This window comes from Salminus brasiliensis, chromosome 19 (genome assembly GCF_030463535.1).
Source record: "Salminus brasiliensis chromosome 19, fSalBra1.hap2, whole genome shotgun sequence".
Classification (NCBI taxonomy): domain Eukaryota; kingdom Metazoa; phylum Chordata; class Actinopteri; order Characiformes; family Bryconidae; genus Salminus; species Salminus brasiliensis.
In genome coordinates this window covers 22,716,050-22,732,597 of record NC_132896.1, presented here as the reverse complement: position 1 = coordinate 22,732,597, position 16,548 = coordinate 22,716,050, and the positions used below count along the sequence as shown (strand labels likewise).

The 16,548-nt window shown below is 37.4% G+C and overlaps 1 protein-coding gene across 5 annotated transcripts in view; it reads right to left on the bottom strand.

Annotated features, from left to right (window-relative positions):
* csnk1a1 (casein kinase 1, alpha 1) overlaps positions 1-16,548 on the bottom strand; it is a 37,715-nt gene that overhangs the window by 11,276 nt on the left and 9,891 nt on the right. For 2 of the 5 annotated variants that reach the window (XM_072664073.1, XM_072664074.1), the window contains exons 6-10: positions 8,942-9,081; positions 8,409-8,487; positions 7,377-7,451; positions 6,530-6,636; positions 5,863-5,975 (exon numbers count right to left, since the gene is read on the bottom strand). In XM_072664073.1, coding sequence (XP_072520174.1) covers positions 5,863-5,975; positions 6,530-6,636; positions 7,377-7,451; positions 8,409-8,487; positions 8,942-9,081 — 514 coding nt within the window. Of the gene's footprint in view, positions 1-5,821; positions 5,976-6,529; positions 6,637-7,376; positions 7,452-8,408; positions 8,488-8,941; positions 9,082-16,548 lie in introns of those variants that run through there. The other 3 variants (XM_072664071.1, XM_072664075.1, XM_072664072.1) reach the window with 2 other exon arrangements.

The window sequence follows — 16,548 nt, the reverse complement described above, 5'->3', positions numbered from 1 at the left end:
ACTGCAAGAAAGACTTTCTCACCATTTACCCATTAAGAAAATCCAGTTTGACGAGATTACACTTCTGCATACAATAAGTGCACGGTAACGCGGACGCTTATACTGAGGGGGTTGCGAGGCATGAAAACATGTAAAAAAAAATGCCCATTTCACTTCTAAACAGCACATAGGTGGATTGTTTTTATACAAAAACTGGCCTTCGAGAGACACAAACAATTCTTAGCTGCAGAAGTGTTTCACTCAATTTACTTCGAGCTGCGGTCATCTAAACACAGAGTGAAGAGAACCGCAACTACTTAAATTAAAATTTGAGAAAGTCTTCATTTTAGCCTCAACTTGTTTCCAAGCACAATGGTTGTGACAAATAAATAAATAAAAATAAATTTTTGCTTCTGTAATAAACTGTGTATGTGAGAATATTTCAGCATAATGTGAAGGTGAAGAAAAAATGGTTTGTAATGCTCTCTACAGCATTTTACTGCCTACACACATGCAGGGTGGAGTGTATTATTTTACCCAACTCAGCTCTGAAATGACAGACCATCATAACTATTGATTCATATTTTTACTGTTCTACAGGTTCCTGAAGCATAATATTTTGTGGCATTACAAAAACAACCAAAAAAGGAAACCGCTAAATGATGGACGTTATGCTGCGTTTGTGACAACAGGTTTTGTTAGCGTAGACTACAGTAACAAATGTGTTTACTGCAGGCTATTGTAATACCTGTATGTGTTGTGACGCTGTAAAGACTCGATGAGAAATTACATTCTTTGTATTGTAAAAAGTTAAATATTATAAAAGAGTAACTACTCACATTTAAAATGCATTTGTTAGCAAAGGGCAGCCACTATCCTCAGGGCCTCTTCAGAATGACCTTTTTAGAAGATACTGTGGAAGCCCTCTCCAAATATAGGTAAGCTTTATACTGTTGACACAAGGGGAAAAAAAAAACAAACAAAAAAAAAAACTACTTTCCCACAAGCCAGGGACTCCTGTTACTTGGTCAGTGATTGACAAAATGTAAGTCATTCAACTTAATGGATTTTTTTGGTTTTGTTTGTTTTGTTTTAGCGTTCATATTGCAATTTGTACCCCTAGTCAATAAACAATTTACCCCTTAACTTAATATTTGGTAGTACACCCTGACTTCCTTACACCTCTACTGGAATTTGGAATCCCTCATCTGCCCCTGGTCTTTCAGAAGTTGGGAGGTGTTCTACAGGATTTACCCAGACTCAGTATTGACCACTTCAGAACTCTATTGTTTTGTCTTTGAGTGCTTTTTAAGGTATGATTTGGGTCACGGTCACATTGAAAGCAGGGAGGGTTTGTCAGACGGCATGGGTCTTCATGGGTCTTCCCCCAACATTGCTGCTACTTGTTTTTTTGGTAGTCTTCATTATGCTATGCACACAGCCAAAGCATTCAGTGCCAGGAGCATCAAAACACCACCAAAACATCCTTCAACCTCCACCATGTTTGATCAATGGACTGCATTCTTCGGCACTATGTACCATGTATCTGCAGGTCAGCTTGAATCAGTTTGAACGCTGAGTAAATCTCATGACATTGAACAGTGGGCACAGGAACATTATGATCTCTGAAGAGGAACTTGAGAATGAGATCTTAAGGTTGCTTTCCACAGTTTGCTCTGTTTGGTACACAGATGCAAAGATGGACATTTCTCCAAATTAACTGGTTGAGCAAGTGATTTCTATATCGCCAGCACCTTTTACAAAAAGGTGGCAATTCTGTCCAGACAAAGGGGGACAAAAAAACAAAACAAAAACACTTTCACTTGTGCACTGAACACTTGGATATCAGGATATGCAGACCCTTGAGTGAGCTAGCCTATAGTTGCTAGTAACATGTGTACTACAAACATTAGTGATACAAGTAATTCACAACATGCTAAATTTAGCTGAGCCTTTTTGTTGCATACTAGTATTTTAACAGACTGTATGACATTTTTAAAATGGTATACCACCCACTACTAGTAGGTATATTAGGGTCACTGCTAAAAAGGCAGAGACCTGGCTGCACAGCAAACTGTTATGCTACATTATAGCTATGATGCTGTATAGCTCAAGCAATGCATTCAGTAATTTAATCTTGATCCAGTGTCACATCACCAGATGTACTACATGATCTGTAAATGCTACACCAGACAAACTGTAAAAAATAATGAATTTTAGTCATTAGTATTGTTTCATAGAACCTATTTTTCTGCTTTGCTCACTTGGTGAGAAGTGTCTCATCATTTAAGAACACTTCAACCACCAGTTCTGAATTGTGTAGCTGTTATGATTAGGGATATTGTGTTAATTTGGAAAAGGACTTAGGAAACAAAAAGGTCAGAATTTCCAATATTACTCACGCAGAGAGCAAGAGATTGACAAAGACAAGAAAAAAAAAAAGAAAAAGAATCTCACATTTACAGAAAGATAAAACCACCCTTTATCCCCAAGATGAAGACATTTTGACAAAGTTAGTAGTCAAATTTCCCAAGGACGTCATTGCATCTGCAAGACAGACCAATTGATTTTTTTTTTTTGCCACCTTTAACTAAACCCATTTTCAATGTTTGGGTGGGGGGGGAAGGTTCCTCCAAATTCATTATTTAAAGGGGACCAGTCACGTAGTCCAAGTCTTGTGATCAACTGTTTAGCGGAATAAAACAAAAATAAATTGTAGCATCATTTGTAAAGCAGTTTAAATTGTTACATTTTAGTTTAGTCACCTGTAGTGTTCAGCAGTCACTATTCTGGTGAAGAGCTATTTTTGTTGACTTGCTGTTAAAGTGAAAACTTTGAATGTATATACTGTGATACCCTTGTGCCACAACTGGAATTGTGTAGCACACCACATGTGATCATTTACATGAGCTGTTTCATCAGCTCTCTTAGCCATGACTCACGAAATCTGGACTCTGGTGGTAACAAACTACACAAACCATACTCAGTATCAACTATGTATTAAAATGTAATGATTAAAATTATATATGTATAGAAACATGAACTTCACAGTCCCAGTAGCTCTGCAGTCCATGTCTGTTGTAAACACGTTTCACTTAGTTGTAAAAGTCAGATGAAAAAGTACCACACACTGAAAACATCCTTAAAAGAAAAAAAAGAAAAAAAAAATTAATTAATTAATTGGCCATAAATTAAATAACCCAGCAAACATCTGACAGCGCCATCATTCTGAATGGATGGAAGTGACGCATTTAGCAGCTGCTAATCACCTAAAGCTTAATACACATTAACCTCAGACCTGCGCACAGGGCTAATATTTAGGTGTTTAGTTCACTGGTAATGACCGTAGGATATATATCCAAGACAAAACCTATGTAATGTGATATTGGATTAAGCCTCAGGTCACAGACAGCACCTGCTCAACCTTCTGTGTTTGAACAAGTTCTTTGATGCTGAGTGTTCCTTAGAGACTGACTGCACTTCAGTGCATCTGCAAGCAAATTATCTGTGACAATTTGATAATGCTATTTTTACTACCGATTCTGATTAAGCTCCACCAATAGTTCACCAGCAAGTACCCTGAAAGGTTTTCACACAATGATTTTTAAAAGCACCGCCCAGCTCAAATGTTGGACTGTCCACACAGCTGCCGCTTTTAAGCTTAGGCAAAGTTGCTAACATCAAGCAGAACATCTAGACTCCTCCATCTTGCACCCCAGAGAATCTGGCCTCTCCTGGACCAGAGTTGGTCAATTTCCTCCTTCCAGAGGTGAAGATTTCATTCCAGTGCTCATACAGAACCTAAATGTATGGGCGGCATGTGTTGATGTAGTTGTCCTTGTGTATTTGATGTAAATGTAACATGACCGCTCTCCTCTCTACGAAGTAGTGCCCTACCTGTATAGTATGCCTTGTTACACAGCTTATATTTCTTTGGGATTCTGACCAAACACCAACCGATTAGGACACAGACATTTTTCATGGAATTATTTGCCATATGAGCCCAGGATATTCCAATCACAACTGCTACTTGTCTTTACTTTCATTATGATTGAAGTAAGTGTTTTATAAATCCATTGCTCCACAGGCTGTACACAGCTGTTGAGTTTATTTCCATGTTCAAGTTTTCTGCCATCCTTCTCATCACATAATTGAAAAACTCTCCACTATGGTCACTAAACGAGTTCTGAGGTACACCATGCATCACCTCATGATTATCCAGACATAGACCAAGTGCTTCAATGCTATAATTCCTTGAGACAGTTCACTAATCACTCCTGTCCCCACATGATTTGTGTGCATCCAGTTTCTATTATTGCTGAAACAAAATGTTCTTCGGTGGCCAACTTTTTTGTATACAGAGCAACGTTGTACTTCTATACCAAACTTGTTTTACAATCTTCAGGTCAGTTTGTCTTGCTCACCTATGTGTAGACAGTCCTTGGACTAAGGGAATGTTATTTGACAAATGGCACATTTTGATCATTTTGAGTCCATTGCTTGCTGTCGCCTCTGCTTGGTTACAAACCAAGTTTCATAGTTCATTCCCAGTGCTAAGGCAAAAAACTTTCCTTCAAAAGTCCTCTTTATACTTCATGGAAACAAAAGTCAAGTCTTCACAATGTTCATGCCAGTGTCCTTATTCAATAAATCAATCAGAATTTCCATCACCAAGAATACACATACACTGCATGCATTTGCGATAAACGCAATCTGCTTCCGTCTGCATTTAAAATAAAATAATTGCACATTAGTGTCCACTTTTGTGATTCACTGTAGCTTTACCAATTTTAAAAAAAAAAATTGTCACACCTTGGATCTTGTGACTGGAGTATTAACTTTGAAAATTAGTTTGTTATTGCCTTCTGAATAAAATGCAGCAGCTTTTAGTTTAGCTATCACATTTTAGTTTAGTTAGTTTTATTCAATGTAAACAAATAATTTTAATCAACCATTATTAATTAAATTTTCTAATATTTTACCTAATTTTAGGTTATTATTTTAGATGTAATTTCTTAACATTTCCTTTTTTTAGCAGTATATTTAAAAAGTTGTAAACAGACAAACTCTTGGAAATTGTGCATTTACTTTTTACAATTTACAACTTTAATTGGACAAATGTCATCAGTGAAGCTGTCAGTATTTTAAACAGATATAGTGCAGTGTACGTACGATATGGATTCACTATAACTGAGGCTGTACTTTGCAAAGGTAGACTGTTGTGTAGCCTGGTAGTCTCTTAGTTTTGTTATATTAATAATTTATGTATAATGCTACGAAGGTTGCAGGAATTGCTCTCATTGAATAGTTAAGGATTGATTGAACACATTCAAACCTTACTACCTCTTGCTGCTAAAAAAAACATTAAACACAACAAATTAAAGCCAACTTAAACATTAATGCATATGGTGTACACAACCTGCCTCCAAATATTTTAAGAGCACTAGCTTACATTGTGTACATTTCTGAGAGCCGGGATCCATACTTATGTAATGGATAACGCAAACGGATTAACTAACATGCTCATTGGGCAATCTTTAACATCATTGCGTTTTTATTCGTTAATAGTAATACATTTTATAGCTCTCATTCTTAAAATGTTACTTTTTGTTTAGTTGTGTCATAAAACCGGTCACCATTGTGACTTTTTGTAACCGAAATCAACGAGATGCATTACATTTGTTAAAAACAAAACCAAACAAAAAAAGCGTGACTGTTCCCCTTTAAGTTTTTCTAAATCCTCAAAAATACATTAAAAAAAAAAAAAAAAGAAAAAAAAGAAAAAAAAAAAAAGCAATTGGTGTCTAATTGTGGACACAAAACGTCACTTGGCTGTTTGCTACTAACCTTTCATGTTACTCTTGGGTTTGTCAGTTTGCTTGCCTGTGGGGGTTTGTGCCTGTTGCCCCTGTCCCCCTGAAGATGCTGCTTGTTGTGCTGCTTTCTGCTTCAGCATCGTCCAGTCAAATGTGTAGTCATACTGATGGTTCAGAGTCCTAAGGAAGATTCAATGAACAGTGCAATAAAACATGAGGGAAATACACCTTAAATAAGTTTTTTTCTGGAAAAAGCACCACACTACTATGTAAAACAATCAATTACTTCCTAGTAACCAATATATTGTAGAAATTAGAGATGCTGATGCTGAGATCATCTTTTCCCAACCCAAGCAGTCTGGAAATGCAGAGAATTAGCAGATATTGATTTATTTATTTTTATAAGGCTTAGAGGGGAGATTTATTTAACCTACAGGAAAAACTACCAAGCCAAGCTGCAAATTTCTGATCAGAAACTAGTATTTCTTTAGTTCCAGTAAGCCTGATGACAAAATGAAGCAGTCAAATGCTTATTCACTTTAGTCAACAGAAATGTACATTAGCATTTAAGTCAAAGGCTATGTCTCCAACCAAATACCATCATACTAAAAAGCATGATTATGATTATTGTATTGTACATTAGTACAGTATGCATTAGAAGACTAGAAAGACATCCCAAACAAGATTTACTGCATAATTGGGATGTTGGGAATGTTTGTAAAACAGACAAGTACCTGAAGAGAATGCGGAACAGTTGACGCAGGTACATGTAGTCAGGTGCTTCCTCAAACCGCAAGCCACGGCAGTAATTCAGGTACATGGCAAACTCAGCAGGAAAACCCTACAAAAGTCAAATTCTGGATATTGTAATAGCCCCAAGACAAATCATAATCCTTATTTATCAAAGGATGTGTACAGTCCAATCTGAACATAAAATGAGTAACAAGACTTGCCGCCGGTTGAATACCATTTTTAACCCAAGTTCTTGCTCAGCTCCCTTTACAATTTACCCCTTAGGGAAATATGATCTGCCATCTTAAAAGCTTTTCAGTTACTTTACTTCTAAAAAAAAAAAAAAAAAAAAAAAAGTCATGAGCCTTCAGACTGATGAGGGAACAGGAGCCAAGGATATAGCAGCAAACCTTGTTCAAAAACAATTGAAACATGATGCATCTTTCTTTACATACAGGAAAAGAAATGGCAAACAAAGCCATTTATCACCCGTAGCAGCAAACTACATCAAACCACTTAATATTTAAAAACCATATGGTTAGATTTAAAAGGCTTCTGGTTTTAATTAGTTTGTTTATGTAACAGCTGACATCACTGCATTACATCTTGCTAGTTAGCAATGCTAATGGCTACACCAAAGACAATGGTTTCAAACCAAAGACAAGAGCCATGTTGTACATGTTCAAATGTTACAAAAAACATTTTGCTTTGCAAAGCATCCATGAGCCGATACATCTTGCACTTTGAACTTTATGACTCTTGATGAAGCACATAATATATACACATAATTATGATTAATAAATCAATTATTAAAAAAAAATAAAGTAAGTAATTAACACATACACCTACCTTACACAACACCTCAACAGGAGTTGACATCTTTTTCTCACTGATCTTCTCATACTTCTGTTTCTTTGTGGCAGCCTGTGCAACATGTAGAGGAAGGGGGACAGAGAAAGAAAAACAAGGGGGAAAAAAAAAAAAAAAAAAAAAAGTATGCACTGGAGTTTTGCACTTCTGTCATTTCTACATGCAAGTCCAATACTAAAAGCTGAAGTATAATTCACATTTTTAATGCAAGTATAAAATGCATGCACCTAAACTCTCTTAACCTGAAAAAAAGGGAAATATTTTTAAAAAGATAAACTTTGTAAACTTAGTTTTAGTATTGATTTGAAAAATAATAAACAAAATAAGAAATCTCCATAATATGCATTTTATTTATTTTGTTAGTTGACGGCTGACTGTTCCCTTTGGCATCACAGTTCTGCCCCAGGTACTTATCCGTCTTAAACAGTTTGTAAATATGTAGCTTATCCAGAAATCAGGTGAAATGCTCCATTTAGAATTCTATTCAGAGTTCTAAATCCACCAGCATTCCTACCTCACAAACCAATTCTAGCAGCCCAACTACTGAACTGCTAAAACTTACTGACAACACCGCTTTTAGCTAGCAAAGTGCAGAGTACACGCTGTCGTTAAGCATACCCCAGGGTGTATGCATACCACCGTTTAAGAACTAAGGCAACTCTTCAGCGTAATTAACATAACTGATTATGGAAACCTGATAAGCATAACATGCACTGAAAACCACAAACACTGCTGTAGACCTTTATCAAGTGCAAGTATCTGCCTATAGGACTAGTGCTGGTTGGATATTCAGTTGCCGCATTCCTTAGGCCATACCAGCACAATGCACATCATGCCACAGACATGTCCGTATCATTACTATGCTGAAAGTGACAACATCCAAATAATATCTGGTCATGACCCTTTGGTAACCCATTTATGGTGATGGATAAGGTAGAAGATGGCTGACACATTGTGCATAGAACCAGACTGTAATGAACCAAACGTAAGGGACTACCTCCAAAACCTTACCTTTAAACCTTGCCAGGGCAGGCTGGTTCTGTTGAAATACATCAGCACATAACCTAGTGACTCCATGTCATCCCGGCGACTGTTGGATAAAAATCATTACAATAGAGGCCATATTAAAACACTAAACATAATTGTAAGCTGATTAGTTGTACTGCTCAAGCAATCACAGAGTGGGAACCTACTTGTCACCTGTATAACAGACAAAACGCATGCATGGGGCTTTTTTTTTTTTTTTTTAACCTCACCTTGTAAAAACATGAGGCCCTACTTAATAAAACACAAGGTAAAATATAAAGCTCAAACCAGCCTGCAATCACACTTCAAAATCATCCTGCTTTTACACCAAGCCAAGTGAGAGGTTCTGAAGTAGAATAACCCCTGCTACAAAATCTAATCAGCATACATAAACAATAATCGTTTCCCTCTCTCAACACTATAAGCAACAAATAAATAGTGAATTTAGTACAAAAAAACATCAGAATGGTAATGTAAATGTGAAAAAGCAAAAAAGGAAAAATGAAATGTCCTTGCACCTCTGCTCAATGCCCAGGTGTGCATTGATACTGGCATAGCGAGCAGTGCCTGTGAGGTTTTTGTCTTCTCTGTAAGGAATGTGCTGTCGTGTCCTGTTGTCCCGGTATTTTTTGGCCAGGCCAAAGTCAATGAGGAACAACTGCAATAATACACAGAACACAGGCATTATAGCAACTGGCAATAGCAGACAACTTAAAACAGCTAGATCATACAACCCCCCTCCAAAGTACTGAAATCCTGTAAAATTCTCTCAAATGAAAGCAAAGCAAAATGTGACCGAACCAAGAAAGTAACTGACCCTTATGGGTATTCTTTGGCAGAAACTATAGAATATTTTTTTTTATTATTTTTTTTATAATGTCATGCTTTGTGTTACTAGTGAGGTCTTAGGAACCGAACCAGTCTAAGGAGAAAGCACAAGTCAGATTCCTCAAACTTCAAAAACTCAAGTAATCAATAAGTGCATTGATAAGGTTTCTTATCAACACCACTCGTACTTGTCCCATAAAAGCCTTAAACGGTTAAGAAAAACAAAATACTATCCCCTAAACATGTAATTTCCTTTTCATTTAATAACCTTTCATATTAATAAATACAACATTAAAGTGCATTTACCTTGTAACAGAATACAGCTGAAAAAGTAAAGGTGCATAATAAAATGCTTAAAATTGCTAAAAGCTTTTGCCAATTCCATATCCAAGCTAACCTCTAGAATCACTGAATGTTGCCAGCACCTTTTGGTGAATGCAAGACTTGACCATCTACCTCAAGATTTTGTTGAAATCTGTGTTAAAGTTATAGCTGTTAAAGTAAAACTGGCTCCGATTCAAAAGGATAACTTTGCTTATGGCAGCCATATTGTTTATAAAAGGTCAATATTTTTGGACAATTATTACAGTTCAGACACTACTTTGATTTTTTTGCGCTATAGTGCCCTCCCATTTATTTATTTATTTTTTAAACTTACTGATGCACGCACACTACTTGCGGCCTACTGCACAATGCGTCACTAGGTGGTCACTAACATGTTGCAAAGACAAAGACTGTTGGCTAAGCTTTTGCTAGGTGGTTACTAAAGCTAGGTTCCTATGGAATAGGTGTGCAAGCCGCTACTTTTGGCTAATAGAGCGGTCTCCACAAACACTATCAAAACATGGGGTTCCATAATTTTTGCCCAAAAGCTCCCTCAAGCCAGACAATGCAGGAGCGCAAGGGAGAGAAGAGGAGCTGTGCACATTCTCTGACTATGTGTAGGAAAGTGACAAATTTCTGGTTATTAGTTTAGACAAATCTCAATATTTTTTGGCCACAATAGCTTAGTTCAAACACTTCCTGCCCAAATAATGCGCACAAAAGCTATATACAAGGCAATGCATCAACATGACACACGATTTAAACTTTGAAAGTCAACTTTCAAAACTGTGGCCCAAGTCAACCAGACAAAAAACAGGTAGTAAAATAATTGGTTCAAAAACCATAAATCAAAAACTACTATTGGTTTTACGATTTTGCCCAATTTGATGCTCGTAGCTTGACAAATCTGTTCTGGACCAACATAGCCACTGCTAGGTGGTTACTAAGGTAAAGGTTGACATGGTATACACTACCGTTCAAAAGTTTATCACTTGCAAATTTCCCTCTTTTTGAAAGAAAACCCCTTTCATGCAATTCAATCAATATTGTCCATTTCACAATGCATCAGATGATTTTTAAAGAATAAAACGTTTGTATTAAAGCCTATTTTTGTATAAAGGCTTATTTTGCATGTAGTCCCATTATCAACAATTCTCACAAACTGGCTTCAACAAGGACAGAAAAAGGAGGGGGAAGCCCCGATGCACAACTGTGTAAGAAGATAAATATCTTAGAGTGTGCAGTTTGAGAGAAAGACGCCTCACAGGCTGTCAACTGAAAGCTGCACTAAATGTAACCCGTCAAACACCAGTGTCAGAATCAACGGTCAAGAGGCAACTTCAGGATGCTGGACTTCATGGCAGAATTGCCAAAAAAAAAAAAAAAAAAAAAAAGCCATACCTCACACTGGCCAATAAAAAGAAAAGACTGTGATGGGCCAAAGAGAAAAGACATTGGACAGATAAGTCCAAGTTTGAGGTCATTGGATCAAACATAAGAACATTTGTGAGGCGCAGGACCAATGAAAAGATGCATGGCCAATGCTTAATGCCATCTGTCAAACATGGTGGAGGCAGCGTGATGGTCTGGGGATGCTTTGGGGGGGTGGTAAAATAGAAGATTCACACAGAGTGGAAAGGATCTTAAAGAAAGAAGGCTTCCACAAGATTTTGCAACGCCATGCCATACCCTGTGGACAGCGCTTGATTGGGGCCCATTTCATCCTACAACAGGATAATGACCCCAAACACACCTCCAAATTGTGTCTGCAATATTTAAGAAATAAGGAGTCAGACGGAATTCTGACTGTAATAGAGTGGCCAGCACAGTCTCTGGATCGGAACCCTATTGAGCTGTTGTGGGAGCAGCTTGACCGTATGGTACGGAGAAAGACTGCATCAAGCCAAACCATGTTGTGGGAGATGCTACAGGAAGCATAAGGTGAAATCACATCAGATTACCTCGAAAAGTTGACAGCTAGAATGCCTAGAGTCTGCCAGGCTGTAATTGCTGCAAAAGGTGGCTTCTTTGATGAAGGCATAATTTTAAGTACACAGTCATCATTTTCATTAAAATCAATATTTCTTACACTGACAATGTCTGCATGTCCTGTTTATTTGCTTTATTTCATAATCTTAAGTGTGTTTCCATTGAAAACAAGAAAATTTCACTGTGATCCCAAACTTTTGAGCGGTAGTGGTGGTTACTAAGGTAAGGTTGACATGGTATAGGTGTGACAAATGTGGGAAGCCAAAGTGTCCACAAACTGCCGGTCAAAATGTTGGGCACAAAAACAAACCAAAAAAAAAAAAATCCAAATTTAAATGTCAATTAAACTTTTAAAACATTCCATTTATGCGCCAATGAGACTTGCATACAGCTTTCTAGGACATGGACATTAATAAAGTTTTTTTCCCCAAGGCTGGGGGAGCACACATGCATGGCATTGCATTGACAGACATTATTGAAACTGCCAAAATGCAGATCTTCCAATGACAAAAATTCTACTGTTTAGAGGTCAAGATTTTTTTTCTCAACTCTGGATGCACCTTCTGCCAATCAGTGTTCCACTACCTAGGTGTGCTGGGAGCTTGAACATATCCAAAAAGCAGTGTGAGAGTCTGAGGATTAGATTTAAGGACAAAAACCTAAATAACACCAGGTTAGAGCAGGTTGTCTAGTGGTGGCACTGAGTACTTTGAAGAAACAATAAATATTTCCCTTTTCCTGATTCAACTATTGATCTGTTACAGTAAATAATCTTAGATCTTTAAACAAAATGCAATGTTTAAACCATGAGAAAAGTGTTTGAGACTTTAAATGCAAAACTAGAAACTCATTTCTAGTAGGGTAGACCACTATAATGGCCTGTTCACTGTCCTCCCCAAAAGTTAGACAGCTGAAGCTTAGCACTCTGAGTAACAAACACGGAGGTATGCATACATCACTTTTGTACCGATCATTACACTAGCATCCAAAAAAAAACATTCTGCCCCGCTTACATTTCTGATATACTGCAGAAACATGCCAGGACACCTTAGGTCAGTAAAGGCTGACATGTTAACAGACCCTAGAACTAGAACTCAACAATGGTGCGTTGGAATAAACGTGAAACTGTGAGATGTGCAGAATGCAAGTTCACCTGTGCCTTTCAGACCATTTAACTTTTAGCCACTTTATTTTTTTTCCTATTTGAACCCTTTGTGTTCATCATACTGCCATTATCTATATTGAGACTATCCAGTGGAGGGAGTGTGACGCTCTGGGCCATCTTCTGCAGGGAAACTCCAGCGTTCCGAGCATTCATAACTTTTGTTTTGGCGGTGACACCTAAAAGGGAGTGGCCTCTTAGAAGGGCAATGTGTTCTGCCACATTGCACACATTGTTCCAAAAAAGGTTACAGCTTATTGAATAAAAAGAAACATTACTGTGCCACTTGATGTTTTCCCCATCAAGCTTTTTATTAATTCCATTTTAACCAAATATTATAACCAAAAGCTTTGAGTGAGTTTTGCTTTACTTTATATAATGCAACACCAATAAAAAAAGATAAATAAATAAATAAAATAAGGTAACATTCGTTCTTTAAAACCATCAGTCCAAAAGCCAGAGCGCAAACGGGGTGGACTAAAGTAGAAATAGAGGAACCCTTACTGCGGCCCGTCCAACCTACCCTTCCTCTGATTTATAGCAGCAAGCATAACAATAGTGTATAGAGTCACTGAAGCAGAGACGTTGAAATTATGTAGCACATTATGTAACAGATCAAGCTAGTCACACATTTCCTCGTTAAAACCTTCTACCTGTGCTTAACAGTTTCTACAAGCTTACTAAATGAAAATGTTAACAGTAATAATTAAGCCATTTAACAAAAAACATTTAAAAATAACTTTAGCACGGTTGGCTACACGCCTAAACTAGCAGTACATAAACCACTGAAGAACCCTAGCCTTGATCCATGTAGGCCTTCTTCTTATACTTTTTATACTATTGAATGCTTGCATATGAATTAACAAAACAAAAAGTAAAGATTTCAGCCACATCATAGTACAGAGACGGCACAGGATAATTTAAATAATATTTTATGATCCTCTGACCAAGGCTGTACATCTTTGCTAGATGTTCTCAATCTCATTGCAGCACTTTGACAATCTAGACGGCATTATACTTCTAGACTTGGTTGGGATCACATTACTAGTCCTAACGGAATGCCATCAGTTAATGAACAAATGCTAAACAATCTGTTCAAACAAAAACAAAATATAGCATCTCAAGGTTTTGTTTCAAAAGCTGTACTTCTCACATTTATAAATACTACCAATAGACGACATTAGCTGCAAATATGGCAGATAAGATGGCCGTTGTACATAAAATACATTTACAAGACACTTTACACTTTAGGTTTAAAAGCTGGATGGATGTCCAATCTCTACTGCTAAACTCATGTATGTCACAGAACCTGGCTGTTATGCTTCATGCCACCATCCTGCTTACAAAATTCTGTTGTTGACAATAAGTTTTAAATGATCTTGCCTCTTAGAACCAGAGTGACCTCATCTGGTATAAACAGGTAACAAGGGGATAACCCCTTATTGGTAATCAGTAGGGTTGTGCAAACGATTGGTCAAATTTATGATCCGTGTCTAGCACATGGCCAAATAAGCAGGGGGTTTAAACGGACAACGGCCCACCCTCGCTGCGAGGGTAAACAAATTTAAAAAAAAAAGACAGCTGCCGTGTTGCAAGCTCGCTTGTCTTAGTAGTTTTTTGTTAATTGTGCGTTTTTAATGTTACTTCTGTTCACTGAAGGTTGCACCTTCATGTACGACCATCAAAAACTTCTGGAAATCAATTCAACAATCACTCACCGCAAACTACACTTCCAAGTTTTACAACACGGATTCTTTGTTAACACATAAGGAGCTCCATTTATCTGGGCCACCGGATAAGTCAGGCCGCGAAAATCGGCTTCTCCAAAACAGGGAGAAAAAAAAGAAAAAAAAAAAGAAAAAATAAATAAATACACGTGTGCGCGCGCACACACACACACACACACACACACACACACACACACACACACACACACACACACACACACACACATATCTGTGTGTGTTTTGCATGTTATCAAATGTTATGTTTAGAAAACATTTTGTGTAGAAAAATAGCTTTTTGCCCAGGTTTGCGGGACTTTCCGACAAGTTAACTGCCCTTCTGTTGCCAGTGCTGAAACCAAGTGATGAGCTCAGTGCATCTCTAAATAAAACATTTCTAAAAACCATCTACACCAGCTTTAATATCTATATGTATACACAGTTGTGGTCAGACATATCATGGACACTAAGATCATTGCAATAATAGGCTTTGATTTAAACAATTGTAACAGTTTTTTCCCCCGGGGCAGAGGAGAAGAAGGAAAAAAAAAAAACAAAAACAAACAAACAAAAAAAAAAAACACCTTGTATTTTGGGGGTGGGTGGATGTCTGAAATCAAAATAAACATGCAGCACACCAAATATCAAATTAGATGCCCATTAGTATGTGGTGGCTTGACCAGACATTTTTTGGAGTAAATCAACAAGCTTTGGGCCGAACTGTCTAAACTTTGCTGCTGACGACATTAACAATTCCACCACCTGGAAGAATGTTTTGTAGTCAGAAGATGTGCCCCATTAAACATTTTCTATTAGAATGTATGCTGTACACACTGTTCCATTATTTGCCATACAGCAATCAAATTATCGTTACAATGGCTAGCAATCTTTCTCCATGTCTCCACAGGGGTTCTAAACCACTTTTCATAACAATCGCCAGATTGAACGGCTTCCTTGCCATCATTTCATTCTTAAGGTGCTTCCACAGATTCAACTAAATTCAAGTCTGGACTCTGGCTGGGCCACTTCTTGACCATACTGGCTGCATGTTTGGGATCCCTGTATTGTTGGAATGTGTAATGCTGCCCACAGCCAAGTTTTTCTGCAGATTGCATGATGTTTTCTTCCAGAATATTAACATAGTCCTCTTTTTCTAATGGTGTCGCTTAATTTGCTAAGGTTGTCTGGCCCACTGTCTCAAGTATGGTTTTCAAGTTGTAAGTGTGAAATGCAAAGCTGGCCATGAAAACACATCTAACCTGAGCAAACACCTGGTCAAACAAGTGGTGTGTGTGGGTGTGCGCTCACGGGAGATATCATATTATATATAAATAAAATAAGGCATACTGTACTTGATATCCTAAGATCCCCACAACAACCAACGTTAGTAGAACCGGGTATTTACCACAAAAGTTTAATCATAGCATTGAATAGTTTTACTGCTACTGTAGAATAAACAAAGTGAAAGACAAGTAGTACACCGACATTTGTAGCTTGTATTCCAATGCAGGACAACAAAAACAATGCATGTTGTGCCCACTGTGAAACAAAAGTAATAGTAAGGTTTCGCACATGTTCACCGAGACTGCAGAACCGCAGTGTTCCGACTTACACAGCCAAAGCGACTGTAAAATGTGTAAAACTGAGAAGTAAAGCAGAGTAAAGACCATCAACAAGAAAAAGTACACTCAGACCAGCAAAACTTGCAAGCAGCACAAAATGTGATCTCTCTACATAAAACAATGGTTATACATTAAGCAGGGCTACCCATCTAAAGTGACTCAATGGTGTGTAAAATGTTGTAAACATGTTGAAATTTAGATGGTTGGACTTTTTTTTTTATTTTTTTTTTAAACAGACATTCAATTTTGTGTTACAAAAAGAGAACTTTGTGTACTGTTTGATTATGCATTTCACAGTGGCCACTGCAAACCACAATACCTTACCATGTGCTTTGGTTTTAGCCATGACTTGCAATGCACTAGAAATCAGCTGCTATCTTAATTTATATTAGTTGGAATGCAGGAGGAGCGTGAAAAACCTGCATGGTCGGAGACTGTGGGAATGCATTAACAAGTGCAAGTAAATGTACTTCAGA